A 19,790-nucleotide genomic window follows, 5' to 3' on the forward strand; every position below is an offset into this window, starting at 1 on the left:
TTTTTTTTTTTTTTTTTTTTGGTAAAGAAGTGGGTGTTTTTGACTTCAAAATGTTTTCTTCTTTTTGCAAATAAATTTTCTTGAGTTCTTCAGTTTATTTGTGCTGGTAGTAAAGAAAATAGCTTTTGATTGTTTTAAGGCATACACTTTAAATTTACTTCTTTTGATCACACATAAGTGAGAACTTATATCATGAATCCTTGCTTACCAAACATAGTGAGCCTCAAAACCAGTGTCCTTTATGTTTGCTATAAAGGTTAATCAACATTCATTGCTTTTGAAGAAATTTATTGTACGTCCAAGTAATTTTTATAAAAATTCACATAGCTATATTACCAATTTGATGGAAGTAGGTGTAAATTTATGATCCATTTAATTATATACCAATTCTGCATTAGTAATCCTTTGATTTCTACATTTAGTGGTGTCATGTGAAACCTTGTGACTTCAAAATGTTCTTATTCAGCTTGATCTGTGTTCTTTTTCTATACTTGCATACATTTTGTGGCTCCTATATTAATGATTAATGCATCTGTTCCTTGTCTTAAGGATTATTACACAGCTCATGGGAACAATGCAACTTTCATAGCAAAGACTTATTACCATACTACAACTGCTTTACGGCAGTTGGGTAGTGGACCTGGTGCCATCTCTAGTGTTAGTGTGAGTAGAAACATGTTTGAGACAATAGCCCGTGACCTTCTCCTGGAGAGAACTGATCACACTCTTGAGTTGTATGAGGGTAGTGGCTCAAATTGGAGATTAGTTAAAACTGGGACCCCTGGGAATCTTGGAAGCTTTGAGGACATTCTTTTTGCAAATAATGAAATGCAAGATTCTCCCGTAATTGTAGCTCTTGTTCCAAACATTCGTGAAAATGGATGCGTAGTTGGGTTAGGTTATGTTGATCTTACTAAGAGAATGCTTGGATTGACAGAATTTCTTGATGATAGCCACTTCACAAATGTGGAATCTGCTTTGGTTGCTCTTGGTTGCAAAGAATGTCTTGTTCCTGTGGAGAGTACCAAATCTAGTGAATGTAGAGCTTTGCAAGAGGTAATGGCAAGGTGTGGTGTAATGGTAACTGAAAGAAAGAAATCTGAGTTTAAAGGAAGAGATTTGGTGCAGGATCTTGGTAGACTTGTTAAAGGTTCCATAGAACCAGTTCGAGATTTAGTCTCTGGGTTTGAGTTGGCACCTGGAGCATTGGGATCCATACTTTGTTATGCAGAACTACTTGCAGATGAGAATAATTATGGAAACTACACAATTAGAAGGTATGACCTTGACAGTTACATGAAGTTAGATTCTGCTGCTATGAGGGCACTAAATGTCCTGGAGAGCAAGTCGGATGCAAACAAGAACTTTAGCTTGTTTGGCCTCATGAATAGAACCTGTACAGCTGGAATGGGTAAAAGACTGTTGCACATGTGGCTGAAACAACCTTTATTGGATGTAAATGAAATTAACTGTCGGCTGGATTTGGTGCAAGCATTTGTTGAGGATGCTGAACTTCGCCAAGGTCTGAGGCAACATTTGAAACGAATTTCAGATGTTGAGCGGTTGGTGCGCAATCTTGAGAAGAAGAGAGCTGGCTTGGTGCATATTGTAAAACTTTATCAGGTGCTTTGCTTGCTTCATCCCCCTCCCCTGTTAAGATTCTTTTTCTACCCTTCCCTTTTCACCAGCGATCAATCTTTCATGAGAGAAAAATATCTATATATCTCAAAGGTCTGCAATGCATAAATAAAGATTCTTAGTATACTTGTGGTTAATTGTTGTTTTGCAGTCAAGTATCAGACTTCCATATATCAAAGGTGCTTTGGAAAGATATGATGGGCAATTTGCATCATTGATTAAGGAAAGGTATTTGGACCATCTGAACTATTGGACTGATGATAATCACCTAAATAAGTTCATTGGTCTTGTGGAAACTTCAATTGACCTTGATCAGCTGGAGAATGGGGAGTACATGATTTCTGCTGCCTATGACTCAAACTTATCCTCTTTAAAAAATGAGCAAGAGTCACTAGAGCGGCAAATTCACAATTTGCATAAGCAAACTGCCAATGATCTTGATTTAGCTATTGATAAACTTAAGCTAGATAAAGGACCGCAGTTTGGACATGTCTTCAGAATTACCAAGAAGGAAGAGCCTAAAGTTAGGAAGAAACTGAACACCCAATTTATTATTCTTGAAACAAGAAAAGATGGAGTGAAATTTACCAATACAAAACTCAAGAAACTCGGGGACCAATACCAAAAGATAGTTGAGGAGTATAAAAACTGCCAAAAAGAACTGGTAGCTCGAGTAGTTCAAACTGCTTCAAGTTTCTCTGAGGTAACTATATTGCAAAATGTCTTTTTAGTCATAATATCCCCCTCTCCCTCCTTTGCTTTTCCTTGCCATTGTTATGCATTGAGATATTAACTAAGCATTGGCTATACAGGTATTTGAGGGTATAGCTGTGCTGCTCTCTGAGTTGGATGTATTGCTCAGTTTTGCGGATCTGGCTGCTAATTGCCCAACTCCGTACACAAGGCCAGACATCACCCCTCCAGTAATGACTCTTTGCATTATTATACAATTATATAAAATTATTTAATTGAAATGTTACATAAGCTAACACAATCTCCGAATGTAAGGATGTGGGGGATATTGTACTAGAAGGAAGTAGACATCCTTGTGTGGAAGCTCAAGATTGGGTTAATTTCATTCCAAATGATTGTAAGCTAGTAAGTCATCAAGTTCATTGGTGCTGTTTCTGGAGTTAGTCTTTCACAATGATGGAATACTAAGTTCTTGATTTTCCCAGGTTAGGGGAAAGAGTTGGTTTCAGATTATTACTGGGCCCAACATGGGTGGAAAATCTACATTCATACGACAGGTATGACATTTTGTTCTTTTGAACGGATTCAAATTTATATTCCTATTTTCATATTTTTGAAATGGTATGAATTCACAAATTAACAAGCTGATAGTTCCATGCTTGTCATTATAATATTTATTTATGTACTAGTTGTAAATACGCATCATGTATGATTGAAATGTCCAATTAACAACAAAAAAGTTAATAAAATTAAATGATCAAAATAATTAAATAAATAAGAAACACATAAATCTTATAAATATTACTCCCTCTGTCCCATTTTTTGTGTTAGATTCGGTTAACGAGGCTTGACTAAAATTATTTACAATTTAATTTTTTATAATATTAAGTTTATAATTAATATGTGAAATTTATATATTTAGATAGAAATTAGATTAAAAGTACTATTGAACACAAAAAATTAAATTAAAAATTATAAGTAAATACTAATCAAAGCAAGCAAAGAAGAAAGAGTTGTTTTGACCAATGAATAGTAAGTATGACAAATAAAATGGGACAGAGGGAGTGGAATATATAATTTTAATTTTTGATAATAAGAAATATTATTATCTAGCATAAATTTTTATAAAAAAAATGCATTGAACACAGTAGGTATTGTGTTAAAAAAAAAGATTTAGCTTTTAGCAAATGCAATTAGTTTTTCTTATAATTTCTTCTATTATAATTAGATTTTAATATCAATATAATAATAAATTAATTAGAAATATTTTGTTGAAAACAAGCCAATGATGCATCAAATAAGATACAAATCGAAAACTAAACTCTTTTACAAAAAAAAAAAGTTAAATATTAATTTATATAAAAAAAAAAGTTAAAAATAAAAAGAAGTTAAATTTTCAAATAAGAAGATCATATAGATACACATTCATTAATTAAAAATTATTATTAAATTAAATTATATTTATAGAAATTACATATACATGCATGCATGCATGTGATTGTATTTTACATAATAAGGGTAGAACTGACAAAAGAAAAAAAAATATTGAGGATAAACCAGTGTTGCAAAAATTCTGCCTAGGCACTAGGCGCTGGTCGGTTGCCTAGCGTATCACCATAATCGGTGGTCTAGGTGGTTGCCGGCTTGGCGGTCAACTAGACCGCCTAAGCACTGACCGCATAGTTCTCTTAGGCACTGACTAGGCCGCCTAGGCATCGATTAAGTCGTCTAGTCGACCGATTAGTTATTGTTCTCTTCTTTTATAAATGGGTTATTTCACTAAAAACGACATCGTTTTGAGTAAAATAATCCTAAATTGTTCAAACTCCATATGTTTTTAGGTTAATAGTTAATATTTTAGTATTAACTATTAAAGTATTAAATAGTTTATAATAATCAAGTCTTAAAATTTTTAAAATATTTAAACAAATTTTTAAAAATAAAAAATACACGGGCGCCTAGGCGCCGATTAATCCCCGCTTTGGTGCCCCCGAGCGTCCGATGAGCGCCTAGCGATTTTTTCAACCATGGGATAAACTTAGTAAGAAACTATAAATGTACAACACAAAGGGCACCAAATGAAGTCATTTAATGCCACTTATATCACTAATAACATATTTTTAATTCTAGTTAAGGACTAATGTTAAAATAAAGGTCAAAAGGAAAAAAGTGAAGGGTAAAATTAGAAAAAAATTGCAATTTGCAAAGGATCAACAAAAATAACACAAAGAACAAACACTTAATACAACTTATACTACCAACACAATTTTCATTCCATTTAAGGACTAACATAATTGGTTCTTATTAAATTTTAAAGATTTGTAATGTTTCTTTGTCTGTAAGGTGGGATATACATTTCTTTGCAAAGTATTTGCACTTGCCCAACACTTTCCCTATTATATTAGGGTTCTGAAGTTTGGCACATGATTGAAAGTCCTTGTTAGATAGATTATTAAACATTTTATTCTACCCTATAAAAGTATAAAATATCTGGCTCATTTGTACATAATTGCACAAGCAGGTCGGGGTCAATATCCTGATGGCACAAGTTGGTTCATTTGTTCCCTGTGACAAAGCTAGCATTTCTGTTCGTGACTGCATTTTTGCCCGTGTAGGAGCTGGAGATTGCCAGGTGAGTTGGCTGAATCTGTTTATAAGAAAATGAAACTGTGATTGTCATTTCAGCAGTGAACAAAATTAGCAAATAAGAAGGGTGTTTGCTCTTTTATGTTTCTGTGTATTTTGTTATAATTTTACCGCGTTGCTGTTCAATTACCTTCCTGTCCCTTTTTGTATTTCACCTTCATTTGATGCCTTAACAAATAGCACTCTTTGTAATTTTTTAGAAATGGATGGTTAAATTTTATTTTGCTCCTTTATATCTGTCATCTTCATTTGAAGCCTAAACTACTCATCTCTAGGTTATTTTTAATCCCATTATACTTGCAATTGCCATATTTACTGCAAAGAAAAGTATGCCCCTGCCCCCTGTAAATCCATTTCAATAAAAAAGATCACTAAGAGTCTAATTTGGTTTCTAGCATTTTATTCTTGTGTTTATGTGTCATCTTCATTTGAAACCTTAACTAATATTCCCTTTTTAGAAATTAACTAATAGTCCCAGTTCAATTTAAACCTCATCATACTTTACAAATGTCATAACTGCAAAAAGAACTATTGCTCTGCAACTTTATGTCAACAAACAATCTGCCAAGAATGATCATTTACTTCCTATTATGTTATTCATGTGCCAGATTATATTTTAATAATTATTGAATGAATACTTGTTCTTCGTTTCATTTTTCTTTTTATGCATAAATGGTAAGGTCTAATTTTATTATGTCACCAATCTGCTTATCCCAACTCCACTAAGTCTTAGTTTAATCTATTACAATTACATTGATCCTATTTTTTCATTCAATTCTTTTTAACACAATCTGTTGTAACCACTTGTACTTGCTGAATCTAGGTTTATGGTTGTCAATTTTTGTCTAGTTATAGTAATTGGTGTTTCTTCATATTTCAAGTTTTGACAAAAAATCTTAACTTCCGGTCCCCTTTCTTTAAATCAGCTTCGTGGAGTTTCAACTTTTATGCAAGAAATGCTTGAGACTGCATCAATCCTGAAAGGAGCTACTGATAAATCATTGATTATTATTGATGAATTAGGCCGTGGAACATCAACTTATGATGGATTTGGTTAGTTATATTTTAGTTGTCTCTCTCTCTCTCTCTATATATATATATGTGTGTGTGTGTGTGTGTGTATCTTTGGATGTTGGATGAACTCTTCACTAGAAGTAATGTTTGACAACCTGATCTTTTCTTTCATCTTAAAAAAAAAATCTTTTTTGTTAATTTAAATTTTGTTTTATTTTCTTGGTCTTTACTTGCTTCGGTATTTGCATGTGATCTTGTATATGATGAATTATATAGATGGACATAACTACAGTTAAAGGCCCCATCAACATAATTACTTAGCCAGCTGCATTCGTGATAAGTATTGTTTGTTTGTTACCTCATGGCCTTTTGTCAAAGTGTTGAAGTACACGACAGAACCACAATCATTGAATAGGATTTGCAATGTTTGTGTCACTTTGAGTGGGTACTGACAAAACCTCAGTTATTACTCAAATCTAGGTGTAACATTTAAATGATTTTTTTTTCTTGAGGAATACTTTCTACAACTTAATTAACTTTTGTTTACTGTTCTTAACTGCAATTATCAGGCTTAGCTTGGGCCATTTGTGAGCACATTGTTGATGTGATTAAAGGACCTACACTATTTGCCACTCACTTCCATGAGCTGACTGCACTGGCTAATGAATATATGGATAGTGATCACTCCAGTAACAGTGCTGGTATAGCAAATTATCATGTTAGTGCACACATTGACTCTACAAATCGCAAGTTAACTATGCTTTACAAGGTATCTTCCTTTCTTGCCTCTAACAGACAGAGCTACTCATACCCTCTCATTTTTGCTTGAACTTGTTATTCTGTTTAGATGTCCTAATATGAAAGCTTATTTTACTATATACTGAAAAAGTTAAGCTGTAAGAATTCCTGTGACCAGTGTATGGTGTGTCAAAGTTCCTCTTAGGTAGAAACTCCCCTTGATAGGGATATTTGGATTGAGACGTTGTCCTCCATTGAAACTTTCACTTGCTGCTCTGTTTGCTTAATTTTAAAGATAAATGTAATGATTAGCATCTCTGGAAGGTGATTAAAATGGAAGCTTTTACCGGGAAGTCCCTACCATTTTCATTCACTGATGGGGACCTCATGTCATAACCTAATGACCTGAGACAGCTGCTTCTTTATCTGGGAAATAGCTTGGAATTCTGCACTCAGGATATAATCTGAGCAGAAATAATACGTCTTACCACTTCATGTGTTAGGTAGTCAATAAATTTGTCATTCTTTACCCCTTGATTGCATTTTAGTTGCTTAAAGCTAACTATCAACTGACAAAGTGGGGCATATTTAAGAATTCCAATTGATCAGATTTGAGATTGTTTGATGCCCCACCTTTGGGAACAAAATAAAGCTCTGTGGTGGCATGAGCCAAAGACTTCATATTTGAAGTCTTTAATTCAATCCTCATACCATGAATTGTACCCCTAAAAGTTTTTTTTTTTTTTTTTTTTTTTTTTTCCTTTTTGGGTACATCTTACTATCTGAGGGGAGGGGAATTGAACCTAAGACTTCTTACATACTCTTGCTAATTACAATTATGATTCATTATTAAGCAACTCTAGAATCTCATTGCTCTTTCTAAACTGTAGGTATATCTGCATTTAAAGAACAATAAGCTGTACATAATTTCTCTCTAATAAAATTTATTCCAGGTTGAACCAGGTGCCTGTGATCAAAGTTTTGGGATTCATGTTGCAGAGTTTGCGAACTTTCCGGAGAGTGTAGTTGCCCTTGCAAGGGAAAAGGCATCTGAGTTGGAAGATTTCTCACCTGCATCTATTATTACTTCTGATGCTAAAGAGGTATCCACAATTGTTACCCTATTGTGTTGTCTTCTCTAATTGCAAGAAAAATAGAAATATATATATATATATATATATATATATATATATATATATATATATGTATATATAGGGTGATGTTCCTATGAGAACCAACCTCCCGAGTCTATGAGAACCAATCTGGTGCATTAAAAATACAGATCTATGGATGAGATTAATTGGGAAAATTAGAAACGGGCCTGTGCATATGGAGCATTATGACGTGTGTATATTAAGCATGTGTTGTGTGCAACATAGGGACATGTTTAATATGCACACATCATAATGCTCCATATGCACGCGCGTTTTTAATTCCGACAATTAATCTCATCCGTAGATTTATTTTTTTAATGCACCAAATTGGTTCTCGTGGACTCGTGGGGAGGTTGGTTCTCATGATTTCTAATATATATATATATATATATATATATATATATATATATATATATATATATAGGGAAGGGAAGGGTTCCTGTGCGGTTACGGACTTTAAGCATTACAATGGTGTACCTTAAGTACGCAAACCACGCACCTTAAGCACACAAACAGAGCACCTTAAAAATACAAACCACGTGCACCTAAAGTTTTAGACCAACGCACTTTAACTACACAAACCATGCACCTAAGGTTTTAAAATGACGCACTTTAAGTTTCAACAACTCACGCACCTTAAGCGTACAAATTACACACCTTAAGAAGGAAAATAACGCACCTTAAGCTTTAGGTTCACTCACTAAGTTTCAACACTGACGCACTTTAAGCATACAAACTATGCACCTTAAGAAGGAAAATTTTGCACCTAAAGCAACCGGACAACTGCACTTAAGAAGGTCAACCACACTGGAACTCATATATATATACATACATTTGATCACCCTCTTTCATATATGAACACATAAAGATGTAGTTCAATTGATCTTAATGTTGGTAGAAAGCTACAATATCCTTTCCTAATCCATGCAATCTAGATCTCACAACCAAAGTATTCTTAGAAGGTGATGTGCAAACTTTTCCTTTCTAATGGAGGAAGAATTCATTTTCAACCTGCAAGAAGTGTGCCTAAGTTATGACTTTACTGGTTTCATCCTTGCCACAATTGCCAAGATATTATATTAAGAAGTAAGAACCACATAGAAGCTTTGCCACTGTACCCATTAAAGGAGTTGAGAGCAAATCTCAAAATTTATCTCACCAAACAGTGCAAGATCTTGTAGACATTCAAAAGGAGCTAGTTTTACTTAACGATAGATATTATTAGTCTGCCTAAGTTAGATGAATTTGCACATAGATTTACCAATTTCAAGGTCCTAATGCCATGCTATGTCATTAATTTCTATTATTTTGGAACATACCATTGAAAACTCAGTAATTGTATCCAGGCAACCTCCAAGCGCAAGAGAGAATTTGACTCTGATGATGTGTCTAGAGGGGCTGCCCGAGCCCGTCAGTTCCTGAAGGATTTCTCCGAGTTGCCACTAGACAAGATAGATATGAATCAAGCTTTGCAAAACTTAAAAGAATTGAAAACAAACTTGGAGAAGGATGCAACAAATAATCCTTGGCTTCAGCAATTCTTCTAATAGAATAGTACTTGGGATGATCACAGCACTCCAAGGACATTGGCGCCGTGAATGTTATCATGCGGCAATTTTCCAGGTACCCTGCGAATACAGTTTTGTTATTTCTTTGCAAATAGCTGGTTCTGTATGTGGAAGCATGATAATCTTGGTAGTTTTGAGGGTATATTTGACCTAGATGCATGTTGTTCAATGAGTACATTGATCCTGTTAACCTTAAAGCAGTTGGGTTTTGTATGTATATAATCTTATGAACATTACTGGCGAAAATAGAATCCTCTCTGCCGTGAATTTTAGTTATTATTTCTTATTCTTCTGGCAATATCTGTTTAGTGTTTGTGTGTTTGTTTTTTGGAAGCATTGTCTTGGAGATTTATTCCAAAGTAATTATTGAGTGAGTTAAGCTATTGATGTGTTGTTTGAACTATCCAAAACATGATTGGTAAAAAAAATTCAAACTTTTGTGATGTGGCAATTTAACACTAAATATTTGTATCATCATGTCACGGTTCTATTAATTAGTGGTAATAATATCTGCGTGAGTTTATATATGTAGAATGTATTTTTGAATTTTGAGTTAATATGATTTTTTTTGGGTTATATGAATTATACTCTGATATATTATATTTAAATGAATGATATTAGTGTGTAATTTTTTTATATAGTTTGTGGCAACTAATAGTCAATTCAGTAAAGTTTAAAGGTTTGATATACTTAATATGGGAGTGTTTGGTACATAGTTGTTAGTTGATTGAGTTAGTAGGTTTGATTAGTTGAAAACAGTAGCTGATTGTAAAAAGTGTTTAGTAAATTAGTTGATAGGTGATTATATATAAAATGACTTTCTCAAAAAAGTTGATTTGAGCATCTTTTTGAATTTTAATATTTTGGAGCAATAAGCTGCATAGTTTAAAAAGGCTTTTTTGAGGCCCAACCTCAGAGTGAGGCTTAGCAGGTACGCACGGAGGCTTACGCCTCTTTGGCTGAATTAGAGGCTTACGCCTCAGCCGTATGAGGCGTATGCTTCATATGCGCCTCAAGGCTTTCTGAGGTGTTTTTTTTTAGGCGAGTCACACTTTGACTTACGAAGTGGGACGAGACTCAACTCTTGCACGGCGACCTGAAGTAGTTGCGACGTCAAGGCGACGGCAACCTACAGTTTCCAGCGACCTCCAACGTCCAATGTGTGTGTGTATATATAAATAATATGGGTGTACTGCTTGCTGTTTCATATAGAGTGTGGGTGTGTGACACCTAGACTTTTCTAAAAAAATGTTTTTTTAATGTTGTTATGCTGGTAGTGTTATTAGTGGCTTTCATTTGTAGGTTAATCAAGCTACAGACTATAACCATTCTCCTATTTTATCTATATATATATATATATATATATATATATATATATTTGAGGTTTACGCCTCAATACGCCTCGAGGTTTACGTCTCGTTTCAAAATACAAAACGCCTCAAGGCATGCCTTGGCCTTTTAAAACATTGATAAGCTGTTATAAAAAGTTAATTAATCAAACACTTATTGATTATTAATCAAGTTAAACAGCTAATAATGACCAAATAAGTCAAAATTAGTTGATAAGGTAATTATATTTACCAAATAGGGCCTATGTATAATTAGATATAATTGTTAATACAAAAAACAAATGAATATCAAATTGTTAAATTTTAAATGTTAGATATAATTATCACATAATATGAATATTTTAATTCTTTTCAACCAATAACTTTTTAGATATTTTGAACCTTGAGTTTTTTTTTATAGATATAATTGAATTTTTTTAATAAAATAAAATATCATCAAATTTAAATAGTGAACATCAAGTTGAGATGTAGGATCAAATCTGGCCACTAAAGGAAAAAGTAGTTTAGAATTATCTTGTTGACATCGATATTTTTGAGATTTCAGGGTTAATGATTGTTGTTTCTCTTTCAGATTCTCTTCTTCCTGTACAGTTTCTTGATAAGTACACAGCTAATATAATTTTGATTTATATAAGGATTTTTTTTTCAATAATAGAACAAATTTGATAAGTCTTGGTAGGGCAATGAGACTGGTAGTAGGACAATTAGGATATTCCCGTGATGGCTAATTTGTCTTTGTAAATAAATCATAAATCATGAATCACAAAGTCCGTGGGTCCAATAAATATCAATAAAGATTTTTGGCGCCATACTATGGATAAGAACAAATATTTAAAAAAAGAAAAAAAAAAAAAAAAAACAAGGAAGAATGAGATGGAGGTTGGGACGTTGAACTCCCACTATTTCAAATTATTCAAAACCTAACATGACTTCTTTTATTTTATTTGACCTAACAAAACATAAAGAAAATTACAAGTAATGCATAGCTGCATTAATATAATCAACTGTTAAGGTCTAGTCTCTGTGTTTAATTGAGTTATTATGATTTATATCATCCTAGATGTTCTGTCGGGTCAGGATGTGAAGGCTCTGGTTGAGAATTCAACTTATTAAAAGAAAATTATAATCAACTGTTGAAAAAAGTCATACCATGAGCAATTGCAAAGTGTTTAGCATTTATTGTCATTCATTTTGCCCATAAATGCGTCTCGTTACAAGTGTATTTGATAAAACTGAAGATGAATAGTGGATATCAAGAGTTACAAGTGTATTTGATAAAACTGAAGATGAATAGTGGATATCAAGAATTACTTAAAAGAAAAAAAAATTTACACTATTACAGGGTGTAAATTACATTGTTTGGTTTGAATGAATTGTGATTCCTTCAATTCATTGAATTGGAATTCAAGGGAAAGGAGAAAATGAAGAAATTGTCACATTTTCCCTTGATTATTATTATTTTAAAACACTCATGATTTTTTACTCAACCTTTTTCAACCTAAAGAATCAAAGCTTCCACCATCGGAGTTTGCCTATGACCACTAATTTAAAATGGTAACAGAGATATCATCACACTACATAGTATTATTATTAAATAAGGACATTTTAATTTTTATATTTTTTCTCTTCTAATTTTCAATAATTCTATCCATCCTTACTAAACAATATAACTTACTTTATTTTTATTTTATTCTTTTTTCACGGAATTACAATTTCTTTCCTCTACAATTCCCTCCTTCCAACCAAACGATATATTATAAAAATATAGATAAAACAAAGAGCAACGTTATATGGACATATATCATCAAGATGCTTTTCTTTTTCTTTTTTTTTTTAAGAAAAAAAATTAGATTTGAGTTATTTTTTTTGGAAAAATGACGGTTTTAGTCCATTAATTCTATTTATATTATAGACTCGGTCAATAAATTATTACCATACACAAATTTTTCACTATAATTATGTGTAAATTGGCAATTTTAGTCCACTACTAAAAGATTATGTTAATATTAATAATGCATTTTGAATTTCTAAATTATTGAGGGACACCTTAGTCATTTTTTTTATTTATATCATTTTGTATTAAATAATTAATTAATCATTGAGTTTGACAGACACTTTTTTTTTTTTCATATATACCGATTCTCTTCATTTGTAATGAAGAATTGCTAGTTTTCTAAGATTTATAAACATGTATCTACTTATCTTTAGTTTCAAAGTTAAATGTCAATTTACTGGTCAGATAATGAATTTATTTTTCTAAATAATCAAGGTGATATTTATATGCTTGGTTTCATAAGTGTACTATATGACTTATATGTATTATTTACAATATTTTTGTTTCTGACTTATATGTATTATTTACAATATTTTTCTTTCTTACCTAGATTCTTGAAGAACATTTAAGCAAAATGGATGTTTAAATAATATGCATTGACTTTTGAATTATAATATATATTCATTTCATATTAAAATTTCTTTATGAGTAAACTATTTCATAACATTTTTTTTATATCTATCAATGATCTAATATGCTTGTTTTTTGTGATGTTTTGTTGCAAATGGAAAATTGAAAATTCAATTCTGGTAGAACCACTACTCTTTTTTTTAATTTAATTTTATTTTATTAAAGAAAATGGAAATGACATATAAATTGAAAGTGCTTATATTTCAATTCACTCAAACTTATTGACGCTATTTAAGGTATATACTCTTGCTACTTTCGCTGTACCAATGCTTTCAAACAAAGTCAGAAAATTAAAGATTCATTCAACTTCTTTCTTTTTTCTTTTTATTTTTAAAAGAAAAATTGCAAGTATACTAACATAAAAGATTCATTAAAATAAACCCTTTAATTTCTCCATTTATTTTTAGAAAAAAAAAATTGTTTCTTACACCATCAACTTCAATTGACAGAATGTTAACCATAGTTATCCAAAAGCTGCTACTCGAAAGTAGGATGTGATGTGATAAACTTGTTAAGGACTCCTATTTAGACTAGTTCTATTATGATTCAAACTCTGTAGCTTGTATATATTTTCTCTTCTGTAATCTGAATAGACTGAGACATTCAATTATCAATCTCAATCTGGTATCATTCGCTAGGTTTTTTTTTCCGATGGCCGCTAATGATGGCTCTGCTGGTGTTCATCCGAGCGGACTGTTTCGGATTCGGTGCCTCTTTTCGTACCGAATACCTTGTCATCGGCTCATCACTCTGTGAGTATCAAGCTTACCAATCGGAATTTTTTATTCTGGCGTGCGCAGTTAATTCTGTTTCTACGAGGTCAAAACCTAATGGGGTATGTCGATGGGTATGTTCCCCCGCCTCCGGTCACCATTCCTGTTCCCGTCGGCGAAGCCTCCTCGGCAGCAGCGACTCCCAATCTGGCGTACGGGCCTTGGCAGCAGCAGGATCAGGCTATTCTTTCTATGATCATCTCCTCGCTGACTGAAGAAGTAATGCCCCTTGTGCTCGGCAAGTCGACATCCCGCGCCGCCTGGTGTGCTATTGAGCTTGCCTTGGCGTCGACGTCCCGGGCTCGCTCCGTTCATCTTCTCGGCCAACTCTAGACATTGCAGTAGGGAGACGCCTCGGTGGCAGATTTTCTTGGCCGCGTGAAGGTGCTGTTGGAAGATCTTATCCTCGCCGGCCGTCCCGTATCCGATGACGAGATGAACATCTATGTTTTTCGGGGGCTTCGGGCTAAGTTCTAGTCGTTCACGGCGTCCTTGGCGTCGCGCCCCACTCCGGTGTCATTGGAGCATCTTGCCGATTTACTGGGAGCGCAAGAGCTTGCCCATATTCGTGAGTTCGTAGTTGCGGGTGGCTCGCCGGTTGTCAATGTCGCTCGCAGGGGCAATGGTCGGGGTGGTCGCCGTGGTGGTCAGCAGTGGCGCGGCGGCTTCCAGAACTCCGGCTCGCAATTTCAGCAGTCTGGCCGTGGTGGTTTTCCGGCTGGGCAGTTTGCGTTCCAGGGGCAGCAGTCCGGGCGTGGCCGTGGGCAGCAGTGGCGCGGTGGTGGCTCTTCGCGTGGTCGCTCAGGGCCGAAGTGCCAAATTTGTGATCTGCCGGGTCACACTGCTGTGACGTGTTATCGTCGTTACTCTGATGGCTCGCGGGCGAATATGGTTTATCAGGAACCGAGTGTGCCCTTGACCTCTCACACTTGGTATCCTGACACGGGTGCTTCGGATCATGCTACTCCGGATAGTGGTGCTTTGCTTGCGTCGGATGATTACACTAGTTCAGATGCGCTTCGTTTCGGTAATGGTAAGGCCTTACCTATCTCCAGTGTTGGCTATGCATCTTTTAATACCCCTGTGCGTTCGTTTAAAATGTCTCGTGTTTTGCATGTTCCTGGTTTGTCTGCTTCGCTTTTGTCTGCTCAAAAATTTGCGGCTGAAAATAATGTGTTCTTTGAATTTTACCCTTCCTATTTTGTTGTGAAGGATATCCGCACCAAAGCGGTCCTCCTGCAGGGTAAGAGTTCGGGAGGTCTCTATTCTTTGCCGGTGACCTCTCCGTCTGCACTTCTTTCTGCTCGTGCTTCGTCTTCTGTGTGGCATGGGCGTCTTGGTCATCCGCATCCTCGGGTTCAGGGTCGAATAATAGAGTCTTCTTTACTTAGTTCGTTTGGTCGTTTAGACAATCTTTGTACTGCGCGTCAGATGGGAAAGTCTGCACGTTTTCCTCTTTCTAGTATTCAGTCTACTACTTCGCATGTTTTAGAATTGGTGTATACTGATATTTGGGGCCCTGCTCCCGTTTTATCTAGTAATGGTTTTCGTTACTTTGTGATTTTCGTTGACGATTACTCTCACTATACTTGGTTTTTTCCTATGCGTCTCAAATCTAATATATATACCATCTTTGCTCAATTTCGTGTTTTGGTTGAGCATATGTTTAATTGTCGCATTAAGTATACCCAGTCCGATCTGGGTGCTGAGTATAAGAAGTTACATTCTGAATTTCTTCGGCTTGGCATTCGTCATAGGCAGTCCTGTGCTTACACTCACGAGCAGAATGGCCGTGTAGAGCGTAAGCACCGGCACATAGTTGAAACCGGTCTTACATTACTTGCTCATGCTTCGGTCCCTTCTCGTTTCTGGGATTATGCCTTTGAGTCTGCGGTGTATCTTATCAATCGGATGCCCACGTCAGTCTTAGGTGATCGTAGCCCTCACTTAGTGCTACATCGCTCTCCTCCTTCTTATTCCTTTTTACGTGTCTTTGGTTGTCTTTGTTTTCCTCACCTTCGTCCCTATAATCGCCATAAGATGAGTTTTCGGTCAGCCCGTTGTGTCTTTCTTGGATATCCTAATTCGTTTCGGGGGTATAGGTGTATGGACTTAGCTACTGGTAAGGTCTTTATTTGCCGGCATGTGCGTTTTGATGAGCAGGTGTTTCCTTTTGCCACTAACTCTGTTTTGCAGCCTGCTGTTTCTCCTTAGTCCTTTCCGTGGGGTGTTGCACGCATGCCGGCTTCTGTGCCTAGTCCGGTGGCTGCTCCCTCTGTTATTCGGCCGGTGGTACAGCCTCGCACTCGGCGTGCTGCTGCTTCTCAGCCTGTGCCGCGTGAGTCGGCTCCTATGACTCATAGCCGAGCTCGGGCTGAAGGGGCTGTTCTGGTGGCTTTGTCTGCTCAAGCATGTTCTCCGGAGCCCACTTGTTATTCTCAGGCGGTTCGGTTTCCTGAATGGAGGGATGCTATGGATGCCGAATTTAATGCCTTGTTGCCCAATCAGACTTGGAAGCTTGTGCCATTCTCTGCAGGTATGAATGTCGTTGGGTGTAAGTGGGTCTTTCGCACCAAGCGAAAGGCTGATGGTTCCGTTGAGCGTCATAAGGCTAGGCTTGTGGCCAAAGGGTTTAATCAGGTGGCTGGGCAAGATTTCTTTGACACTTTTAGCCCGGTGGTTAAGCCCACTACGGTTCGTTTGCTTCTGTCCTTAGCTTTGACCTCGGGTTGGACTGTGCGTCAGTTGGATGTGCACAATGCTTTTCTGAATGGCAGGTTGGCTGAGACGGTCTATATGAGTCAGCCTCCTGGCTATGCTGATCCTGACTATCCAGATCATGTTTGTTTGTTGCAGAGGTCCTTGTATGGTCTTAAACAAGCTCCGCGTGCTTGGTTTACTAGATTGCATACATACTTGTTATCTGTTGGTTTTCGGGCATCCAAAACCGATGTTTCTCTGTTTATTTTTACTCAGGGGGAGTTGCGTGTTTATTTATTAGTTTATGTGGACGATATTTTGATTATGGGCAGTGATTCTGTTCTAGTTTCTGATATTGTGGCTAAACTATCTGTGGCTTTTAAAATTCGAGATATGGGTGCTCCCTCGTTTTTCCTTGGTGTTGAGACTGTTTCTGCATCTGGTGGAATGCTTTTGTCTCAGAAGCGGTATATGTTAGATATTCTGAAGCGGGCTGGTATGACTGATTGCAAGCCTTTGGCTACTCCTGTTCCTGTGTCTCGTTCGTCTAATGTATCTTCTGAGCCTTATGCTGATCCCACGAGGTACAGGAGCCTAGCAGGTGCGTTGCAGTATTTTACTGTGACTCGCCCTGATCTTTCCTATGCTGTTAATCTTTTGTGTCAGCAGATGCATGCTCCCACAGTGGACCATTGGGCTCAGCTTAAGCGTGTTCTTCGCTATGTTAAGGGGACTACTCATTACGGTTTGTTGCTGCGTAAGTCTTCTAATACTGATCTTCATGCCTACTCTGACTCGGACTGGGTTGGTTGCCCTATGGATCGGAAATCTACGAGTGGATTTGCTGTGTTTCTTGGGTCCAATCTGATTTCGTGGCAGTGTAAGAAACAGCGGACTGTTGCTCGGTCATCTACTGAGGCTGAATACAAGGCTATCGCAGATGTGTGTGCTGAGGTCACCTGGATTGTGTCTCTGCTTTGTGAGCTGGGCGTGTCTCACAGTTCTCCTCCTAGGTTGTGGTGCGATAATCTTGGTGCTACTTATATATGTGCTAATCCTGTGTTTCATGCTACGACGAAGCACATTGAGATCGATTATCATTTTGTTCGTGATAAGGTGGCTGCAGGTGACTTGCAGGTTAATTTCATTTCGACTAAAGATCAACTGGCAGACATCTTCACCAAACCTCTGGTTGCGCCTCGGTTCTTCTTCCTGCGTGACAAGCTTCAGGTTGCTGCGACTTCCTGAGCTTGAGGGGGAGTGTTAAGGACTCCTATTTAGACTAGTTCTATTATGATTCAAACTCTGTAGCTTGTATATATTTTCTCTTCTGTAATCTGAATAGACTAAGACATTCAATTATCAATCTCAATCAAACTGAGAATGACACTTAAAATTTTTTATGCGATATTATAATTTTTTAAATAAATTAATATTTAATTCTTTAAAATAGTATATACTAAAAGTGAAATTAAAATAATATAGAGTAAAACATTTATGTAACTTGAATATTATAATAATGTTTCATTGCGCGGTTCATTATGGTGTATATAACTATTTAATAATTATAATAATATAAGAAATCATAAATTATAATAATACATTTATTATTATTATACAAAGTTCCCCTTCAAAATTTTTGTAGTATGATTTATTATTATATAGAGCTTGTGGTCCTTTAATAACTAACACAATTAAATAACATGCTTTATCTATTTGTTTATACATTAACAAAGTGGAAAGGGATAGTATTATTGTTCCATAATCTCAATTCTTTTTTCCAAAACTCGCAAAATTTAAAATTCGAGAGAGGGTTGATATTTTTCGCAAAATGACGGAGTTGCAGTTCAGTGGAGTTCCAATTACTTTAAACCAAACGTAAGACATTCTTACATTTTGGAATTAAGAAGTAAAAGAAAATTTTTAATTCCCTTTCACCAAACGCCCCATAATTAGAAGGACAACAATATTTATATAAATATTATTCTTTTTTATTTATAATAGTAGGTGTCGTAGCTTTTTGAAGTAATTTTTTTAAATAATTATAGTACTCCTTAGTAATAAATTATTAACCTTTGCTTTCATTATTTGGGATCACATTTAATATATTAAAGTTGACTATCTAGAAGCAGCCAACTAAATCATCAGTTACATTTAAGAGTATTAATGACTCTCATCCAGTCAGTCAGCTGTCCCCTTATGATGAACAGAAAACCTTTTAAATTCTTAAAAACATCAAACTATCCAATGTTGTTGAAAGGACAGATGCAAAATCACGATTTTAGTTTATTAATTATGTCTAAATTGTAGACTTAGTCTATAAATTATTATTTTATACAAATTTTCTCTTTAATTATGTTGAAAGTGATTGTTTTAATCCATTACTTATAAATTTTGTTAAAATTAAAAATTTATTTTGATTTGCCAAATAATTAGAGGAAAAATTGTTCATTTTGTAAAATTTTCTCAAGTATAACAAAATAAGTTTTTCACATTAATGATTTCAAGTGAATGATAAGTTTATTGTAATGTTCTTTTTTTTTTTGAAAACAAGTTTATTGTAATGTTTTTTACATGAAAATATGAGATTAATTTTTCTATTATTAAATAGGAAATTTAGTTCTTATTTGTTTAATGCAGGTATAAATAATTTTTGGACTTTTAATCATGTTCCCAATTTGACCTTCTCATAATGAATAAGTTTTTTTCATAATGAATAATTAGAAAGCATTTTTTGATCTATAATTTAAAGATTAAAATTACAATTTGACATGATTAAAATTACAATGCGATAAATATTTTGAAAATTATATTCTTGATAAACAATTTAATAACTGATTTAGTTTATTAAAAAGAATTGAGAATGAGTTAAATTTAAATTTTATGAAAAAAAAATTACTTGAAATGTTGATTATATTATTTGTTAGTGGAAAATAAATTATTGAAAATAATTAGTATAAAGACTCAATTGCTTTTACATAATAATGATATGCGAGTGTAATATAGAAATTCATATTATATATTTTCTCAAAGTGTGAAAAACAAAATATGTA

At 34.8% G+C, this 19,790-nt stretch overlaps 1 protein-coding gene across 1 annotated transcript in view; it reads left to right on the forward strand.

The window, feature by feature from the left end:
- LOC116010608 (DNA mismatch repair protein MSH2) overlaps window positions 1–9,749 on the forward strand; it is an 11,443-nt gene extending 1,694 nt beyond the window's left edge. Inside the window, exons 4-13 of the mRNA XM_031250092.1 lie at window positions 550–1,623; window positions 1,790–2,341; window positions 2,451–2,561; window positions 2,647–2,736; window positions 2,817–2,888; window positions 4,853–4,963; window positions 5,904–6,030; window positions 6,561–6,760; window positions 7,683–7,832; window positions 9,230–9,749. Coding sequence (XP_031105952.1) covers window positions 550–1,623; window positions 1,790–2,341; window positions 2,451–2,561; window positions 2,647–2,736; window positions 2,817–2,888; window positions 4,853–4,963; window positions 5,904–6,030; window positions 6,561–6,760; window positions 7,683–7,832; window positions 9,230–9,430 — 2,688 coding nt within the window. The 3' untranslated portion in view covers window positions 9,431–9,749. The remainder of the gene's footprint in view (window positions 1–549; window positions 1,624–1,789; window positions 2,342–2,450; window positions 2,562–2,646; window positions 2,737–2,816; window positions 2,889–4,852; window positions 4,964–5,903; window positions 6,031–6,560; window positions 6,761–7,682; window positions 7,833–9,229) is intronic.
- Window positions 9,750–19,790: the final 10,041 nt, after the last annotated feature.

This window comes from Ipomoea triloba, chromosome 2 (genome assembly GCF_003576645.1).
Source record: "Ipomoea triloba cultivar NCNSP0323 chromosome 2, ASM357664v1".
NCBI classification, from domain to species: Eukaryota; Viridiplantae; Streptophyta; class Magnoliopsida; order Solanales; family Convolvulaceae; genus Ipomoea; species Ipomoea triloba.